An 18,287-nucleotide genomic window follows, 5' to 3' on the forward strand; every position below is an offset into this window, starting at 1 on the left:
ATGACAATTGCTTCGTTAAAAAAAAAAAAAAAAACTAGTCTGGAATAACAATCTGTTTGAATTTAATTGTAGAACTCATGTACAACATCTTAGGAAATGTACCTAAGTTTTACCCTCTTTTTAATTTTGTATTAAAGAGAGGAGAGAATTAAAGTGTGTTCAAAACTTGAAAACAATGAAATCTAGATAACTCAACTTAATGGGACCATACTCAATAGGCAAATGGCCTAGGCCTAAAGTCAATCTAATTACTGATTGTCAAATTTCATACTAATGACAAACAACTGATAAGTGACAACCACTCATTTTAATTTCAACAAAAAAAAAAAAAAAAAAAACCACTCATTTTAATTGGGCGGCTTTGAAAAGTTATGTAACTTTGGATCACCTATTCACGCACAAATGTTAAACGTGGAAAAATTAATCAAGAAATATGCATTACTCGAGACAAACACTTTACATTTTTCACTAAAGAGATAATTGTTGTTTTGTAGTAAGGTGATATCATCGGCCGCTCCACGTTAGAGCCAGTGTGGTCCCCACCCCGATCTAAAAAAATATCATTATTATACATAAAATTTAAAAATTTTATGATTTTTTTACCCTTAAAAAAATGTGTGACCACCCTAAATTTTTTTAAGCTCAATATAATTAAACTTTGGACAAAGTTTAGCAACAAATTAACTTGGTTATAGACTAAGGTTACAACTCCACTTGATATTTTTTTTTAATGGATATGAATTTTGACAAATCCACAATTAGATTACATTTTTTTTTTCTTATATCCTCCATGCTTGCAAAACTTCAAGAAGATCAAAGATCAACAGCTTATGTCATTATTCAAAGGTTTAAATTTCGAGTTTTTGTTGTATAAAATTATACGCAAAAATAAGTTTATGAATCAAATTGTAAATAATATTTGATTGACATGAAATTTAACATGCATTTTAAGAACCTAAAGAGCATATAATTCAATGGTTAGATTTTCAAAATATGTAGTTATGTTAATTTGTTTAGTGAAAGTTGTAATCTTAAGTTACAACTAAGTTTGTAGTCAAATTTTGTCCTCAAACTTTGTTCCTCTTAACAATATATTGAGCTCTCACAAACAAAAAGAAAAATCTAAGAAACATTTTATTTAACTAAAATTTTGAAAAAGATGTAGCTTGCAGCATAGATAATGCGATTAAAATGTAATGATTTCAAAATTAAAAAAAAAAAAAATTCGTAGAAGAAAATTGTAAGACTTCATGTATTTGGTTTTTTTTTTTTTTTTTTGGTTGTTATCAATATATGAATTTATCTTTTTATTAGATTTTGTTTAATTTAAGTTTTTTCATGATCACCCTGAAAAAAATTCTTAGAGTCGCCACTGGGTGATATCGACGTACTTTTCCATATTAGAGAATTTGTGTTCAAATTACCTCCCCATTTTATTGTTGTAAAAAAGAAAAGAAAAGAAAAAGTATAAATGTTTTATTATACTCATCCCATAATATTGAATCTTTTTTTTTGGGCAAATTATAATTTACCCACTTGTGGTTTTACTTAAATTTAAATTGCATACCTGTGGTTTGAAAGTTGACACTTTACCCATCTGAGATTTAATCGAAAATTTAAGTTGTCTACCTGTAATTTGAAATTCTATGATGCAAGTGTTCTGCTGGATTTTTTTGCTCTTGCATGTTTGTTTGTTTTTTTGTGTTTTTTAAGGAGAGAAACATAAAAGTTGAGCAAAATTATATATTTAGCCATGTTTTTAACAGAGGTGTGTTATGGAACTCTAATTGAGTTAACCTCAGGTGGGTATGTTAAATTTTAAATCACAGGTAGGTAACTTAAATTTCGGCAAAACCACAAGTGGTTTGAAATTCCATGATGCAAGTGTTCCACTAAATTCCTTTTGACCTTATATTTTTATGTTTTTTGTATTTTTAGAGGAGAGAGACATAAAAGTGGAGCTAACTGGGGTGTGTTAGGAATTCTAACTGAGCTAACCTCGGGTGGGTAAAGTGTCAAATTTTAATTTACAAGTAAGCAACTTAAATTTCGACTAAACCACATATGAGTAAGTTTTGATTTACCATTTTTTTTTTCTTTTATGGTTATATAATTTTTTTTAATTTTTAATTTTAAAAGGTTATATAAAAAGTTGATCGGTGCATTAAATGCCTAGAAAAAGTATTTAATGTTCCTTAAAGTATTGTTAACAAAAATCTTATAATATTTTTTTTTAGATAGTTACAATATGCTACTAACCCCACTGTTTGAACATTTTCCTCCCAGGACCCCCCAATTATTTTGTGAATGAAGAGATTCCAATTTAACTACAAGACCCCTGGCAAGAAAAAAAAAAAAAAAAAATCTTATAATTTGAAACACTACGATCAGACGTACAATAAAAATCAAATTATATCCTATCATTGAAAGCGATATTGTGACTTTGGTTTCTCTTAAGGGCTATTGCTCCTTACAGAACCTCATTTGAATTTCGCACATTATAGGTTTGGAATTCACAAGCATTGGTCATTCAACAGGAGACAGTAACTACAATCAAAACCAAGTATACCGTTGACTCAATTTTTAGATACTGTGAAACGTTTTAAATGAGGGGAATAATGCTACACCATATTTTTCACGTGCATGGTTCGATTCCCATTCAAGAGCTTGACATTCTCTTATTGGTAACACACTTTTCGGTGATAGGTATATTTGTCACACAATTCAGTATATGGTACCATACTGTTTTTTTTTTTTTCCAAGTGAAAAGGAAGGCATTGAAAAAGAAAACACAATCTAAGTCTATTTTCAGTTGACTCTCTTGCATCTACTAACGGAAAGAGTGCCTTTGATCACATTTTCCATCTATGATGGTAAGTTGTCCTCCACAAGTGCATCCAACTTGCCTAACTTGACCCACTCCCACCAAAAAAAAGAAAAAGAAAAAAAAAGGCAAAAGAGCATGTGAACCACACTTTTTCTATTCTTTTTGTTAGGACTTCAGTACAAGACATCACAGCTGTGACAATTGTGTGCAGTAAGTACTTGTACAGAGTTAGTTAGAACAAGCATCAAAGTATTGTATATTATTAGTTGGAGTGTTGAACTGTAATATGTGCACCTTGCACTCAGTTAGTTTAGTTACTATTAACAGTACCATAGTAACTAGTATAAGACTGAAATGATTGTAACAAGAAGAATTGAATAAGAATGCATTTGCTTAGTTCTCATTGAAACTAGCTTGGAGGTTGAATCCCCCAAAGAATCATTGGAGGACTAGTTCCCTAAAAGAACTACCATATTGAATTATTGAGTGAGTACGAGAATTAGGGAGTTAGAATCATTGAGGATTCTACCATTTTTGAACTGTCCAATTTGACAAGCATGAGTTTTGCCAAAGAATTTGGAGTGTTGCTACATTTGCAATAGTTTTACAACAATTTCACAACAAATTTTTTGTGACAAGTTGTTATCAGTAAATAAAAAAAAAATGATTTCAGCTGTGAGCCTAAATTAGAATTAGTAACAATTTATTACCTAGAATTTGTTATTACAATGTAGATATATATTGCATTACTCAAATAATTTTGGTAAAAAATTAATGGTAGGAAATTAACATAAACTATATGGTATTTATACTTTGCATCATAAATTATGTAGTAATTATCATCCTAATTGTAATAAATCTTATAGATAACACCTTGCCATCTAATTGATGGTGAGAGTTAACGTGCAGTCCGTGTACAAATTACCCAATCCTGATAAATATAGATATCCACACATACATTTGTTAAATATATTGACTCAATTATCCTAATATACATCTTATAAAAAAAAATTATCCTAAATTATTATATATATATATATATATAGAGAGAGAGAGAGAGAGAGAGAGAGAGAGAGAGAGAGAGAGAAATTTTCACTGTCATGAATTATGGGTGTTTCCTGTTTCATGACCCGATGACCGAGGTGTAGGGTACTATGTCTCAAGTCTCAGTCAAGAAGATTGACTTGTAAATGTGTTCCATATGGTCCAAAAGGAAACTTCTTCGATGGTCGGCTCAAGTATTAGTGGTGCTAATGGCTCAAGCATGAGACACGCAAAAAACATGCCATGCACCAACCACCACGTTACGTACGATCGATGACGGTGGATATGTATGAAAAACTATTAAGCGGTAGGGAAACAATCCAGACAGATGTGTAAAACATGGTGGATGTAATATACACGGGGCAGTGTTTGTTGCACACTCTAGTGTACCCCACACATAAGTCTACCAATTGTGGCGACTCCAGAAATTTTGTTTAAGGTGTTTATTAAAAAATTAAAATTAAATAAAATTTCATAAAAATAAAATTTGAATATATTGACATAAAAAAACAATTGCAAATACATAAAATTTTAAAATTTCATTCTACAAGTTTTTCATATTTTCAAATTGTTGTATAATAGCTTCATTATTAATGCTATCAACTACATTTTTTTTTCTCAATATACACAATCAAGTAATCATTAAACTATTGATTTCCCTTTCAATTACTAACATCTTACTTAAATAAGTAACAATATAAATAAAATGCATTATCCTTTTTTATGATATGTTCCAACCTATATTTCGTATTCTTTAAACTAATCAGGATTAAATTAATGCAGTGCTCCACTAATTTCTTTTTTAGAGAAATCATCGCAAAGAGGTTGGCAAGAACATCTTTGTAAATATGCTCTTTTTATTTTCTCTCGATTATTAGGATGAAAAGATGAGAACTTTTCTCATAGCCTAGGATCTAAAAGAAGATTATTCAAGTAAATACAAATTTGCGTAGAAGATAAATTTTGTAATAAAAGTGATTTCCTTATAAGAATTTTGTCCATAGTGATAACAAGAAAATAAAGGGTAAGTTACAAGTTCATTCAACGTATTCAACTTAGGCATTAAACCGTTACATTAATCATGTTCAATAAAATATTGAGGTATTATTTAGTGCATATGTGTATGTACAAGATGTATCATATAAATCCAATAAATTCATCTAAAGACTAAAGCAAGTACTAACTAACTAGCTATCGGAAAATATGCATTTTTTTATTATTAAAAAATAGCAATTTTAAAATATGTCTTTTGTAAACATAATTTAAAATATCACAATTAAAGATTTGATTTGGGCTTTTAGGCTAATTTGTTTGTTTGGACAATTTTTGAGAAATGCTAAGTTCGCAATATTTTCACAACAAATCCTAGTTGGCAATTGTTACTAGTTTTAATTTACATATCATTAAAATTGTTTTTTTTTCCTCTATCGGTAACAATTTGCCACTTAAGATTTTTAGTATTGAGGACATGTTGTGAACATAGCACATCTCGCAATTTTTTGTTTCAATCTTCAACGGACCAAAATTTTGGAGACATCAAAATTTATTTTTAATGGACAAATTTTTCTTTAGGATGTTCAAGTTTTTTTTTTTTAGGGTGGTTAAGTTGTTTTTTTTTTTTTTTTTTTTAAATTTTTTTTAAGGGTGGTCAACAATCCATATTAATTTAGAATTTTTTTTAGGTATAAAATTTATTTATTTTTCAAGTTTGAGGGTGGTCGCCGCCCCTGTCTACAAACAACTAAAAACGTGCATTAAAGACACGATTTTAAGTTAGAAACTATGCCTTCAACTCCCATCTTTTTTAGTTGTTGCGTACTTATGTGTATGTGTTACATTGACAAGCAATAAAATTTTCCCATATAAATATAGAAAAATATTAACAAGTATCATGTAGTGCTTGTTAAGGTTAAAATAATGTGGGTCTCACTTAATAAAAAAATTGAATAGTTGGGAGAAATTGTATAAAATTGATCGTAAAGCCTATAAATTTGACAAAATACTAACATAAAGACAAAAATTATGATACAAAGTTTGGTGTTAACGAGCACCTATATATCCTTCCTTACACAAAAAATTATTCACACGTATGACTTTTCTAGGATTTATACCCTAAAATCTAATTTGTATGACATTTTTTTTTAATAAATAATAGTGTATTGTTATCTAATAATTATATGAACATTGGAAATTATGTATAGGCCATGAAATGTATTGTATGTGATTTAATATGATAATGAAATTTGCATACAGAAAATCTAAATCACAGTTCCATGTAAACTCATAAATCTTATTTTGTAGTTGGTGATGAAATTGAGCATTTCATATTATAAGAGCATAACATGTCAGTGATGATGATCTATCTTGATCATGGAAGTGGAGACTTCTAATTAATATATTGGTGTATTTGGAATACTTTGAACTAGATTGTTGTGAATTGTTATTCTATAAACTACTATCACTTACAAAAAGATCTCCTAACTACTAAACACATTAACTCTCAATCCTATTGTGGACTCAAATGTGAAATGTACTTTACTTTGATGTATGCAGAAGTGAGATCTTGCATAGTTAATATTTCAGTATGTTGGGCAATCACATGTAGCGCTAGCATTGTGAGAACATTATTCCTCAAGATGAAACCCATAATTTTAATAAGAGATAAGAAACATCCTCTTGAGACAAATTTAATGATAATTAATTATTCAAGAAGTGTTTCTAACTAATATTAATGCAAATATAGAGGATTTTTTTTTTCCTGTTCAAACCATTGTTATGAATTCTGTTCCGTTCCGGCTGGAATGACCAGAGTATCTCGTACCAGTATGCAAACCGAAACGTTGACCCCCCTTGTTTCACCTCGGGTAGAATTTCAGCCCATTTTGATCGTTTCTATATGTTTCGGTCAATACCGGCCGAAATTGAAGATTCGGCCGGTATGAGTTTTGAACTTTTTTTTTCCTTGAATCTAATGTTTGGACTGAATCACACCTTTTCCAATTTTTTTTTTTTTTTTTGATCTACTATGACTGTCTTCGTCTCAGTTTAAAACATTGAAGAAAAAAAAAGTACAAAACGATATAGTAGCAACAAGAAAAACTGAGAAAAGAAAAAAAAAGAAGAACAAGACAAGAGACTGAGAAAGAGAGAATGCACTGGTGTGATAGTGTCCAGCCATTTGAAACTTTGAAAAGAATATTGAAAAGTGTGAGGGACAATTGGAATAAATTGGGTAGGTGAGAAAGATTGGTTCACATGGGTGGGTTTGGGAAATGGGAAAGTGAATTTCAAGAAGGTTCTTTGTCTTTAATTACTCAAAATGTTGGCTTTATTTACAAAAATGCCATAAATGATTTTTTATTTATTTATAAAAATAACCATATGCAGATATGCTTAGAGCATCTCCAATAGCTCTCTAAAGCCAATTTTGGAGAGCAAATACACCAAAAATTCACTCCAACAACTTCTCTATCTCTATATTTTGGAATGGAGTTGCTACAATACCTCTCTTGAAATAGAGAACACTGTAGTGTTTACTGTAGCACCTTCAAAATAATCACCTAGTTGAATAAAAATAATTTTTTTTCTCTTTCCTCCGTTTCTCTTTCTTCCTTACTCTCTCTTTCACTTCTCATCAGAAAAAACTCTCTCTCTTCTCATCAAAAAACAAAGATAGACAAGGGTCAACTCTCTTTGCTGACTGTGTGTGTGAGTGAAGTGAGATTAATTGTGCGTTTGGGTAGAAATTATTTCTACCCGCGTCTGCATTTCTAGCATTTCAGTGGTTTCACACCTTTTTTTTTTTTTTGGCACGCGTTTCAGGGGACAACTGCACTATACATGCACTATTGAGCACTGTTAAGCCATATTTTTGACTTTGCTGTGCACACTAGTGGATCCGTGCACTGTTCACGAGACCTACAAACCTCACTTTTCAGCAACTTTTTCATTAAAAATGGATCTCACAGTACTATTCACACATTTAAAAATTATTTTGTTACAGTGTTTTCAGTTTTCAGCAAAATAAACTGTATCCAAACGGATACGAAAAAGAAATAATAAAAAAAAAATGCAAACACAGGGTAGCAGTCAAAATATCATGGTTGGTTGTGTATGTGTGTGAAGTGAGCCGAAGAGGAAAGAAAATAAAAACAAAAAGGTAAGCACAGAAGAGGAGGAGAAGTCATAAGAATGTGGTTGTGTGGAGAAGAAACAAAAAGTAGATACATAGGAGAAGAGTGGGTATGTGTGTGGAGGAGAAAAAACAAGAAGGAAAAAAGAAAAAGAAAAAAGAAGATAGAGATAATTCTAGAAAGTGAAATTTATGGATGAAAAAAAAAAGAAAAAAATTATTAAAAAAAGGAGAAATATTATGTCACAATATTTTTATAATATTTCACAAAAAATTCTAAATGATAGGTTATTATTGGCAATTACTAGTAAATAAATAATTTAAGTAGCGGGTTCAAATTAAAACCAGTAACAACTTATAACCTAAAATTTGTTGTGAAAATATGATGAACATAACACTTTTCAAAAAATAAAATAAAAAATGAGGAAATTTTTTTTTTAAAAAGAAAAAACTAAAAAAAGATTAAAGAAATAATGAAGAAATAATATTTAAATGAAATAGAAAAAAAATAGAGAGTCTGTTGGAAAGTATATTTGAAAAAGTAGATAGGTAAAAGGTAAATGTAGCTGTTCATTCTCCAAACAGTATAAAAAACTAATATATTGAATTTTTTTACTTTTTATATATTTGAATAATATATATATATATATATTTATTTATTTGCGATAACTCCGAAATGGTACATCGAAATAATTCGGTACTAATTTGGTATCAAAATATTTCATTTTAATTAATAAACTAAAACGAATTACGTATTCATATTTAGATCAAACAGCAAAAGAATCCAGTGTCCCAGATCTCCACGTAGTTATTTGGTCCGTTTGGATAGCACTTATTGTTGCTGAAAGTTGCTAAAAATTGATTGTTGCTGAAAATACTGTAGCAAAATAATTTTTAAATATGTGAATAGTATCGTGAGACCCACTTTTAATATTAAATATTGCATGAACAGTGCATGAACAGTGCACGCACAGTACACACACAATGTTTTTTGTCTCCTAAAAGTCAATAAGTCTGGCTGCTAAAAAAAAAAAAACTGAAAACATAACTTTACTTTGAGTGAAAAGTAGTTCTATCAAAACCGGGTCATTATGTACTTACCACCAACAAGAAATTTTTGTCTATATATACAGTGCTGCAATCTTGGATTCCTCACTACGAAGTTTTGTGTAGCTCCTCTACGACTAGATATAAAAAAAATTCTGGCCATTAACCTGTCTTAGGTTTCAGGATTATTGTCTGAGATTCACTTGGTTTTGAATTGAAAGAGAGAGATGGAAGTCGTGGAATTACTTCACATGAACAAGGGGGCAGGCGAAACTAGCTATGCTAAGAACTCAAAAGTTCAGGTTCGGCTAATCGGCTTCCTATATCTGAATCATTACATATTCAGTATGAATTTGATCTTCAAGTAAATTTTATCTTCCATACTAACTACAATGGGGGAGACTAATTCATATTCTTTTTTTTGGGTAGAGCAAGATAATATCTATCACAAAGACTGTAATCGAGGAAGCCATAATTGAACTATTGTGCAAAAATTTGCCGGAGAGCATGGGCATTGCTGACTTGGGTTGCTCATCGGGACCCAACACCCTAACTGTGATCTCAGAGATAATAGATATCATATATTCCAAATGCAGCAACCTAGGCTGTCCAACTCCAGAACTTAGAATCTGCTTGAATGATCTTTATAGCAACGATTTCAATGATGTATTTGGGTCATTACCAGCTTTCTACAACAAACTGAAGGAAGAGAAGGGTACGGATTTTGGGCAGTGTTTCATTACAGGTGGGCCTGGTTCTTTCTATGGTAGATTGTTTCCGAGAAAAAGCATGCACTTTGTGCACTCTTCTTCCAGCCTCCACTGGCTCTCTCAGGTTTGTATATGTGTTTCCATTATTCTTGTCATCATGTTCATATATAAGGATACGAAGCAAAAGAATGGACAACGTTGGCGGTCAATTAACAGGGTTGACATGAAATATGACCGTGCGTGATTTGCAAGCTGGTTTGCAGTGTTTTACCAAAACACAAATAGTCTCGAGCAATGCTTCAAGTTCTCACATAAGAAGTTGATCCCACGGATAAGGTACACTTTTATGTGAGAACCGAAACACTGCTTCAAGACTACTTAAAAATTGTGCATATTTTATATAACTAAATAAAAATGTGAGTCATTTTTTCAGTTTTAAAACATGGTGTATATCCCCCTTTTTTTTTTTTTTTTTTACATGAACTGGCCAATTATCTAAAAAAAACTATTTGTGGTTTTAGAACACTCATACCCAATATTAGCTCAAAATGAATCCGGACAATTATTAAATTGGTGATGTTAATTAGTAGCCACAATCTCATTAGTGCATAACGACGAAACTGGACCACAATACCGGACTTCAGGAACGGTCTCACATCAACCAAATGTAAAATTCAAAAGTAGTACGTGACACGTGAGTATTCAATTGTTCCATTAATTGTACTTGAAAGTTGGGGGAGGGGGTGTTTGCCTTTATACATAATGTCGTACATGAGTATTAAATTTAATTGGTACTTCCACGCTATAATTCATTCAATAATTATTTTTTGGTTGATGTTTATATTCAGTGCATTTGTGAACTAGACACAATATGATTGCACAAATGCATTGGACGAAGCTTATAGTTATATCTCTTGTAGCCTAAATTACCTATTATCACAAAAGCTAAAACTATTAAAATATAGTAAACTTAATTATTTAACCATATACTACTAAATTCTAACAACTTCATTATTTCTTTCAACGAAAGTCTAGTAATAGATGGATCATCCACAGCAAAGTTAGAATGGTTATGACAAATGATGATTCCTGTTGGTAAATTATGATTGTTTGTTTGGTTGCGTGCATATATGATAACACAAAATGATTAAAATTAACTTTTAAAGAGTTTTTGAATTACGAGGGAAAGTGTGATAGTAATTATTTGACTTAAAATTTTTTTGAATAGTTTTTGAATTATAAGGAAAAGTTGAAAAATTAAAGAGTTTTGTAATTCAGTGAAGTTGTCAAGTTCTTTTCAATATGACTCACAAGCAATTGATTGTTTTACGTACAGGTTCCCGCTGGGCTGGACAGCAAGGCTAGCACAGCCATAAACAAGGGGAGGATATACATATCCAAGACCAGCCCACAAAGCGTCTTAGATTCATACATGCTGCAATTCCAGAAGGATTTTTCACTGTTCCTCAAATCACGTTCAGATGAAATTGTACCAGGAGGGTGCATGGTCTTGTCGTTCACGGGCAGAAAATCTATGGACCCTACTGCCATAGAAAGTTGCCATCAATGGGAACTCCTCGCCCAGGCATTGATGAACATGGTCTCAGAGGTACACGTTGTATTGATACTCCACAATAATTTCTTGTAAGCTAATAAGTAATAACATAGGAGCAATAATTGGGTCCAATGTACAAGAGTAATAGACCAGTTAAGATGCAAACACGTGACAAGAGAATCGGACCTAACCAGTCCCATAATATAGAAGTAGTGCATGTATTATTAATAAAACTTTTCTTGTAGGCTAATTATTTCTTTGATTAATTGCAGGGTCTAGTCCCAGAGGAAAAGGTAGACACATTCAGTGCACCCTATTATGGTCCATGTGCCGAAGAGCTAGAATTAGAGGTACAAAAAGAAGGATCATTCATTATGGATCGGCTGGAAGCGTTTGAGATTGATTGGGATGGAGGTGTAGACATGCCTAACACAATTAATGGGACACTTTCAAGTGGGCAGCGAGTGGCCAAGACCATAAGGGCTGTGATTGAGTCAATGCTGGAATCTCATTTTGGAAGAGATATAATGGATGATTTATTTCAGAGGCATGCTGATTTAGTGGACAAGCACTTGGCAAAAACTAGAACCAAGTACACAAACTTGGTCATTCACCTTGTAAGAAAGGGTTGAAAAATGTTAAAGGCCTATGGAATCACATTATATCTTATATGTGATTTGGACTTAATAATGTCCTAAATTAGCTAAGTTTTATTATGTCAACAGTCCGTAGAATAATGAAATTATCTCGTTTATCTCTATTTGAAATTGATTAATTTTATAGTTAAAATTAAATATAATAAATTTTAAAATGTACAATTTGTGACAATTTGTACACTATTAGCATATGTACTATTTGTTGTCAAATCAATTAGAAATTGAAGGTCAAAGAAAAGCTCAATCCTCTTTGTTATTTATTGAAAATCCTTACCAAAAAAACCCTTATTCTTCTAGGAATGGATTTTTTTTTTTTATAAAAAGTATAATATAATTTTGGGTTGAGTAGTGTAGAAAAGGTAAAAATCAATATCTTTTCTTAATTTGGATGTACGATGCAGAGCTGTGAATGAGTTTTGTCGATTAAATTTATGCACCAGAAGTTTATGATTAGTCATTTACTTTTATTTTGAATACAAGTTGAGCTTTGAGCCCATCAATAAACAAAATTATATGTTTAAGTTAGGTTCGTTTTCTTATCAAACAATCTAATATTGCAACTAGAATTTTTTTTTTTATTTCTTTACAAATATATGGTACTAATTAGAGAAACTAAATTGTGATTGAAATTAATGATTTTTTAAATGTTAGAAATTAATGATTTGAGTTAATTAGAAAATGATTTCCATTTATAAGCTTATAAAAATTAAATTCACCAATCCTGTATTGTTAAAAATTATAAATGATTTTTACTACAATAAATTATAAATAATAATTTGATATCTTATGAATTTATTTAAAAGTTAATATAATCCAATATCAAGTTTATAGAAATATATCTTTATACACACATATATAACATATAATATTATATATACTTAATTTGAAACTTATACTAACAACCTTGTGGGGGGAAAAAGCCCAAAACTACTTAATGGGCCCGGAACCCCCTGTTAAGGACTATTGTATTTCCGAGGATTAACAGGTGGTTGGGGCGGCCCATCTAAAAGCAGGAAACCCAGAAGCGGAAAGGGAGTGTCGTCCGAAGAGGTCACCATTGGTCCGAGGACGTCTTGCTCCTCGGCTATGATGAGCCTTGATCAAACGAACGTGTGGAATGTCCGACTAATCTTCCCAACGATCCCAACGGCAATGATAGGTCCTAGGTGGATCCGGAAATGATCAGAACTAAAAAATATCTAAAGGAAAAGCTGCTACCACCGCATTTAATGCACTGCAACAGCTTCTCTGGCCGCATTTATGTGGAGAAGACCCCTGAACAGTGCAACCTCAGCTACCGCCACTCACAAAGAACTAAAGTAGACACATGGCGTGACACGTACTTGAGTAGATGCGTGGATGAAAAACAGGTGGACGATGGAGATGATAGGAAGGGATGCTATATAAAGAAGAAGGGTCCCTGATAATGTGGATGGGTAAAGAGAGAGAGAAAGAGAGAGAAAGACCTTACTGTAGTTTTGAATGTTGTAATCACTGTTCATTCAATAAAACGCCTCTTCGGACATTCATTCATGGAGTTATCTAAGCTTCAGTTCATGTTATCATCACTGCACGTAACCTAGCCAACTATTCTGTGCTTCATAACCAGCCCAGTTCTTTCGCCCACTCTCTACAAATTCATTGTTCTGGGTTCGTTGGGCCTTTGACCCATATCTTTTGGGCTTGGGCAACAAAAACTGACCCTACAATTGGCGCCATCTGTGGGAAGAGCTTGCGCAAGGGTGCAGACAACAGTAGGTGATGGCTGAACACGGTGAACAAGAAGCGGAGTCTAGGGCATCTCAGCATGAGGACCCTTTCCTTAACTTGGAGCGAAGACAAGACCGCGAGGGTAGCGTGCACACCATACCCCCTGGTTAGGGCCAATCACATGGCGGAAGCCACGTGTCCCATGCAGAGAAGAACCGAGATTTGCAGCGGGAGGTTGACAAGTTAAAAGGGAGTTACGCCATGCAAAGAGGAAACGGGCTCCCTCGTATTTTGATGAAGACCCTGATGATGAGCTGGACGTCACTTATCAACCCAAATCCAGGACACCGGCCAGTGAGACCTATACCTACGAACATGAGTCTCCTCACAAGGGGCAACGCAGAAGTCCATCACGTGGAGACGTCGGAAGCGACGCCATGAGCAAGGCTCTAAACCAGATTTCCAGGTCACCCTTCACGTGCAGGATCGAAGAGGCTAGACTTCCTCGGCGCTTTAACCAACCAGCATTCACCATCTACAACGGCAAAACAGACCCCGTGGAACACGTGAGTCATTTTAACCAAAGGATGGCTGTCTATTCCAGGGACGAAGCGCTGATGTGCAAGGTTTTCCCTTCTAGTCTTGGGCCAGTTTCCATGAGGTGGTTCGATGGGCTGAGCCCAAATTCCATCAGCTCCTTCAAAGAGCTCACCCAAGCATTTGGTTCAAGATTTGTTACATGCCGAAGAGTGGCCCGACCTCTGTCCTCTCTGCTGTCTTTAACTATGAAGGAAGGAGAATCCCTGAAGGTGTATTCGGATAGATATTGGGAAATGTTTAACGACATGGAGGGCAATTTTGACGCAATGGCCCTGGAAACGTTTAAGCTCGGCCTCCCTACCGATCACGGTTTAAGGACGTCCCTGTCTGGTAAACCCGTTACTAGCATTCGCCAGCTAATGGACCGCATTGAGAAGTACAAAAGAGTTGAAGAAGACCAACAACAAGGGAAAGGCAAGGAAAAGGTTATCCCCCTGGAAAGGAGGGATTTCAGGTCGGATCGATACACCAGCAGCAAGCCGAAGAGAGACTTTCCTGCGCAGTCAGGAACAGCCAATCCCCAGACCGTCAACACCGTATTCAGAGACCCAGTCCACCAAGTTTTGGCAAAGGTCAAGAACGAGCCGTTCTTCAAGTGGCCGAACAAGATGGTAGGGAATCCTGACAGACGTAATCGCAATCTCTACTGCCAATACCACCAGGATCATGGGCACACGACTGAGGACTGCAGGGACTTGTGGATTCATTTGGAACAACTAGTCAGCGAGGAGAAATTGCGACATCTCCTACATCACACCAGTGGCCGAGGAGGTCTGATGAGCGCGGACTCCCGGAGGGATGACCCTCTGAAACTCTCTCTGGGAACTATCAACGTTATCTTTGTGGCCCCAGGGAGAACAGGATCCTGGCCATCCAAGGTCTTGTCTGTGGATCGGTTACCTGCAGGGGAATCTGGCCAGGGTCCGAAGAAATGTAAACTTGATGATCAGCTGGTTTTAGGCTTCTCGGACGCCGACAAGGTGGGTACTGTCCAGCCTTATGATGATGCGTTGGTCGTCACCCTCAGAATTGGGGGGTACGATGTGAAACGGGTGATGGTTGACCAAGGAAGCGCTGCGGAAATAATGTACCCTGATCTTTATAGGGGGCTGAACCTCAAACTTAGTGACTTAACACCATATCATTCTTCGCTGATCAGTTTTGAAGGAAGAGTTGTTACCCCGAAGGGCCAAATACGACTGCCTGTGCAGACTGGCTCAGAGGTGGTGGAGGGGGATTTCATAGTCGTAGACGTTTTTTCGCCCTACACGGCAATTGTAGCCAGACCTTGGCTTCATGCGTTGGGGGCGGTTTCTTCCACTTTGCACCAGAAAATCAAATATCCTTCCGAAGGCCAAGTTTGCGAAATCCGGGGGGACCAATCTGTAGCTAGACAATGCTTAGTGGCTGCCATACAGCACGAACCCGGAGCTGAGTCATCGACCAGAGCCGAAAGGGGCTTATAGCAACCAAAGCACCGGTTATCACCCACAGAAGATCCGGACGAGGGCGCAGGTTGCGAAGAGTTGACAAAAGTCCTCATTGGGGATAATCCCGAGAAGTTCTTTCAACTTGGATCCCAATTGCCGTTGTAGGAAAAAGAGGAGTTAGTGCAAGGTCTTAAGGAAAACCTCGACGTATTCGCTTGGAACGCTTATGAAGCTCCTGGGGTAGATCCAGAATTTATATGCCACCATGATCACCCCTAAGAAGTAGCCTCCTTGGCGTCCATCTAAGGAACACGCTAAGGCAGTCAAAGAAGAAGTGGCGAAGCTCAAGCAAGCTGGGGCTATTAAAGAAGTTTTCTACCCAGAGTGGTTGGCAAATACCGTGGTGGTGAAGAAGAAGAGCGAGAAATGGCGAGTGTGTGTGGACTTCACCGACTTAAATAAGGTGTGCCCTAAGGATCCATTCCCCATGCCCAAAATCGATCGGCTAGTAAATGCCACCATCGGACACCCCTGAATGAGCTTCTTGGACGTGTTCCAAGGCTATCATCAGATACCCTTAGCCCAGGAAGATCAGGAGAAGACTGCTTTTGTGATTCCCATGGGCAACTATCATTATAAGGTGATGCCTTTCGGCTTAAAAAATGCGGGGTCTACTTACCAAAGGATGATGATGAGGATGTTTGAATCGCAGCTGGGGAGAAACATCGAGATTTACATAGACGACATGGTGGTGAAGAGCAAAGTGGTGTCCGAGCACGTAAAGGACTTGGAAAGCACTTGCGAAGTTCTCAGGAAGTACAAGCTACGCTTGAACGCTGCTGAGTGCTCGTTTGGCGTGGGGTCAGGTAAGTTTCTGGGATATATGGTGACTCACAGGGGAATTGAGGTTAACCCTGACCAGATAAGGGCCATTAATGAGTTACAACCTCCTCGGAACCCCAAGGAGGTTCAGAAACTGACGGGGATGACGGCAGCCCTAAATCGATTTATCTCTCGATTGGCGGATAGGTGTCGGCCTTTCTTTTCCTTAATTAACAAGTGGAAAGGGTTCGAGTGGACAGAGGAGTGTGCTGTGGCCTTCCAACAATTGAAAGATTATCTAGCTCGACCACCAATCATGTCCAGCCCTGAGCCTGACGAGGTCTTGTTTGCGTATATCGCGGTAGCCACTCGTGCTATAAGCTTGGTCCTGATCCGAGCAGATGGCGGTGTGCAGAAACCCGTTTATTGTGTAAGCAAGTCGCTTCATGAAGCTGAGGTCAGTTATTTACCGTTGGAAAAGGCTATTTTAGCAGTGGTGCACGGCACACGAAAGCTCCCACATTATTTCCAAGCCCATACAGTCATCGTCCTCACCCAGCTTCCGCTCAGGGCTATACTCCGAAGTGCAGACTATACTGGGAGAATTGCAAAATGGGGGACGATCCTAGGGGCTTTTGACATCAAGTATATGCCACGTACCTCGGTCAAGGGCCAGGTGCTTGCTGATTTGGTAGCCGAGTTCACAGAGCCCCGACTAGAAGAAGTGAAGCTGACATCAGACATGGATGAAAAATCGGTTGGCATGATTTCTCAACAAGAGCCCTCTCTTTGGGAGGCGTACGTGGATGGTGCTGCAAACCAGAGAGGCTCCGGAGTGGGGCTAGTGCTGATATCCCCCGAAGGAATCATTATGAAAAAGCATTAAGGTTGGGCTTCTCGGCGACGAATAATGAGGCGGAATACGAAGCCCTATTGATGGGGATGAGTATGGTCCAAAGGATGGGAGGAAAGGCAGTAAAAGTATTCTCGGACTCAAGGCTGGTTGTGGGTCAAGTCCATGGAGAGTTTGAGGCAAAGGACAAAAGAATGCATGGATACCTGAGCCGAGCTAAGCGTCTGCAGTCAGGGTTCGAGTCTTTCAGCTTGCTGCATATTCCTAGGAGTGGCAACTCACACGCCGACTCCTTGGCCACTCTAGCCACCTCTTCGGCACAAGATTTGTCGAGAGTTATCCTCGTTGAGGACCTGCATGAGCCTACCGAAGCGGGAAAAGGAGTAATTCAAGTACATCAGGTCAGGGCTGGACCCAGTTGGATGGACCCGCTGGTTAAGTTTCTGAAGGAAGATATCCTGCCTAGAGAGAAGGGAGAAGCCGATAAAATTCGGAGGAAGGCAGCCAGGTTCTGGTTGTCCGAGGATCAGAAACTATACAAACGTTCCTATTCAGGGCCGTACTTGTTGTGCGTGCATCCTGAAAAGGCTGAGCTGTTATTAGAGGAACTACATGAAGGGATCTGTGGAAGCCACACTGGAGGAAGATCCTTGGCTCACCGAGCCATCACTTAGGGTTATTGGTGGCCGAACATGCAAAAGGAAGCCCTGGATTATGCTAAAAAATGTGATCAGTGTCAGCGATTTGCTCCGCATATACATCAGCCAGGGGGGACTCTCAACCCGCTGTCCAGCCCATGGCCTTAAGCCCAATGGGGCTTGGATATCGTGGGACCATTCCCTAAGGCTGTAGGAAACAAGAAATATCTACTAGTCGGCACTGATTACTTCACTAAGTGGGT

The 18,287-nt window shown here is 36.3% G+C and overlaps 2 protein-coding genes across 2 annotated transcripts; both read left to right on the forward strand.

The window, feature by feature from the left end:
* Positions 1–9,171: 9,171 nt before the first annotated feature.
* On the forward strand, positions 9,172–12,075 carry LOC112011027 (probable jasmonic acid carboxyl methyltransferase 2). The gene is made up of 4 exons (XM_024043415.2): positions 9,172–9,352; positions 9,480–9,884; positions 11,097–11,369; positions 11,588–12,075. Exons 1-4 carry the CDS (start codon positions 9,278–9,280, stop codon positions 11,945–11,947), a joined length of 1,113 nt encoding a protein of 370 aa, XP_023899183.1. The 5' UTR covers positions 9,172–9,277; the 3' UTR covers positions 11,948–12,075.
* Positions 12,076–14,118: 2,043 nt separating this feature from the next.
* LOC136070343 (uncharacterized) lies at positions 14,119–15,747 on the forward strand. Its single transcript, XM_065780184.1, has one exon. The coding sequence runs from the start codon at positions 14,119–14,121 to the stop codon at positions 15,745–15,747; it is 1,629 nt and encodes a 542-aa protein (XP_065636256.1).
* Positions 15,748–18,287: the final 2,540 nt, after the last annotated feature.

The sequence above is a fragment of the Quercus suber genome, unplaced genomic scaffold (genome assembly GCF_002906115.3).
Source record: "Quercus suber isolate HL8 unplaced genomic scaffold, Cork oak 2.0 scaffold_226, whole genome shotgun sequence".
NCBI classification, from domain to species: domain Eukaryota; kingdom Viridiplantae; phylum Streptophyta; class Magnoliopsida; order Fagales; family Fagaceae; genus Quercus; species Quercus suber.

Excerpts from the sequence above, each read along its gene's own strand:
- LOC136070343 (XM_065780184.1), top strand. The coding sequence starts at position 14,119 with ATGAGCAAGGCTCTAAACCAGATTTCCAGGTCACCCTTCACGTGCAGG.
- LOC112011027 (XM_024043415.2), top strand. The coding sequence starts at position 9,278 with ATGGAAGTCGTGGAATTACTTCACATGAACAAGGGGGCAGGCGAAACT. Across the intron at positions 9,353-9,479 it reads CTAAGAACTCAAAAGTTCAG|AGCAAGATAATATCTATCAC; the intron begins GTTCGGCTAATC and ends TTTTTTGGGTAG. Across the intron at positions 9,885-11,096 it reads GCCTCCACTGGCTCTCTCAG|GTTCCCGCTGGGCTGGACAG; the intron begins GTTTGTATATGT and ends TTTTACGTACAG.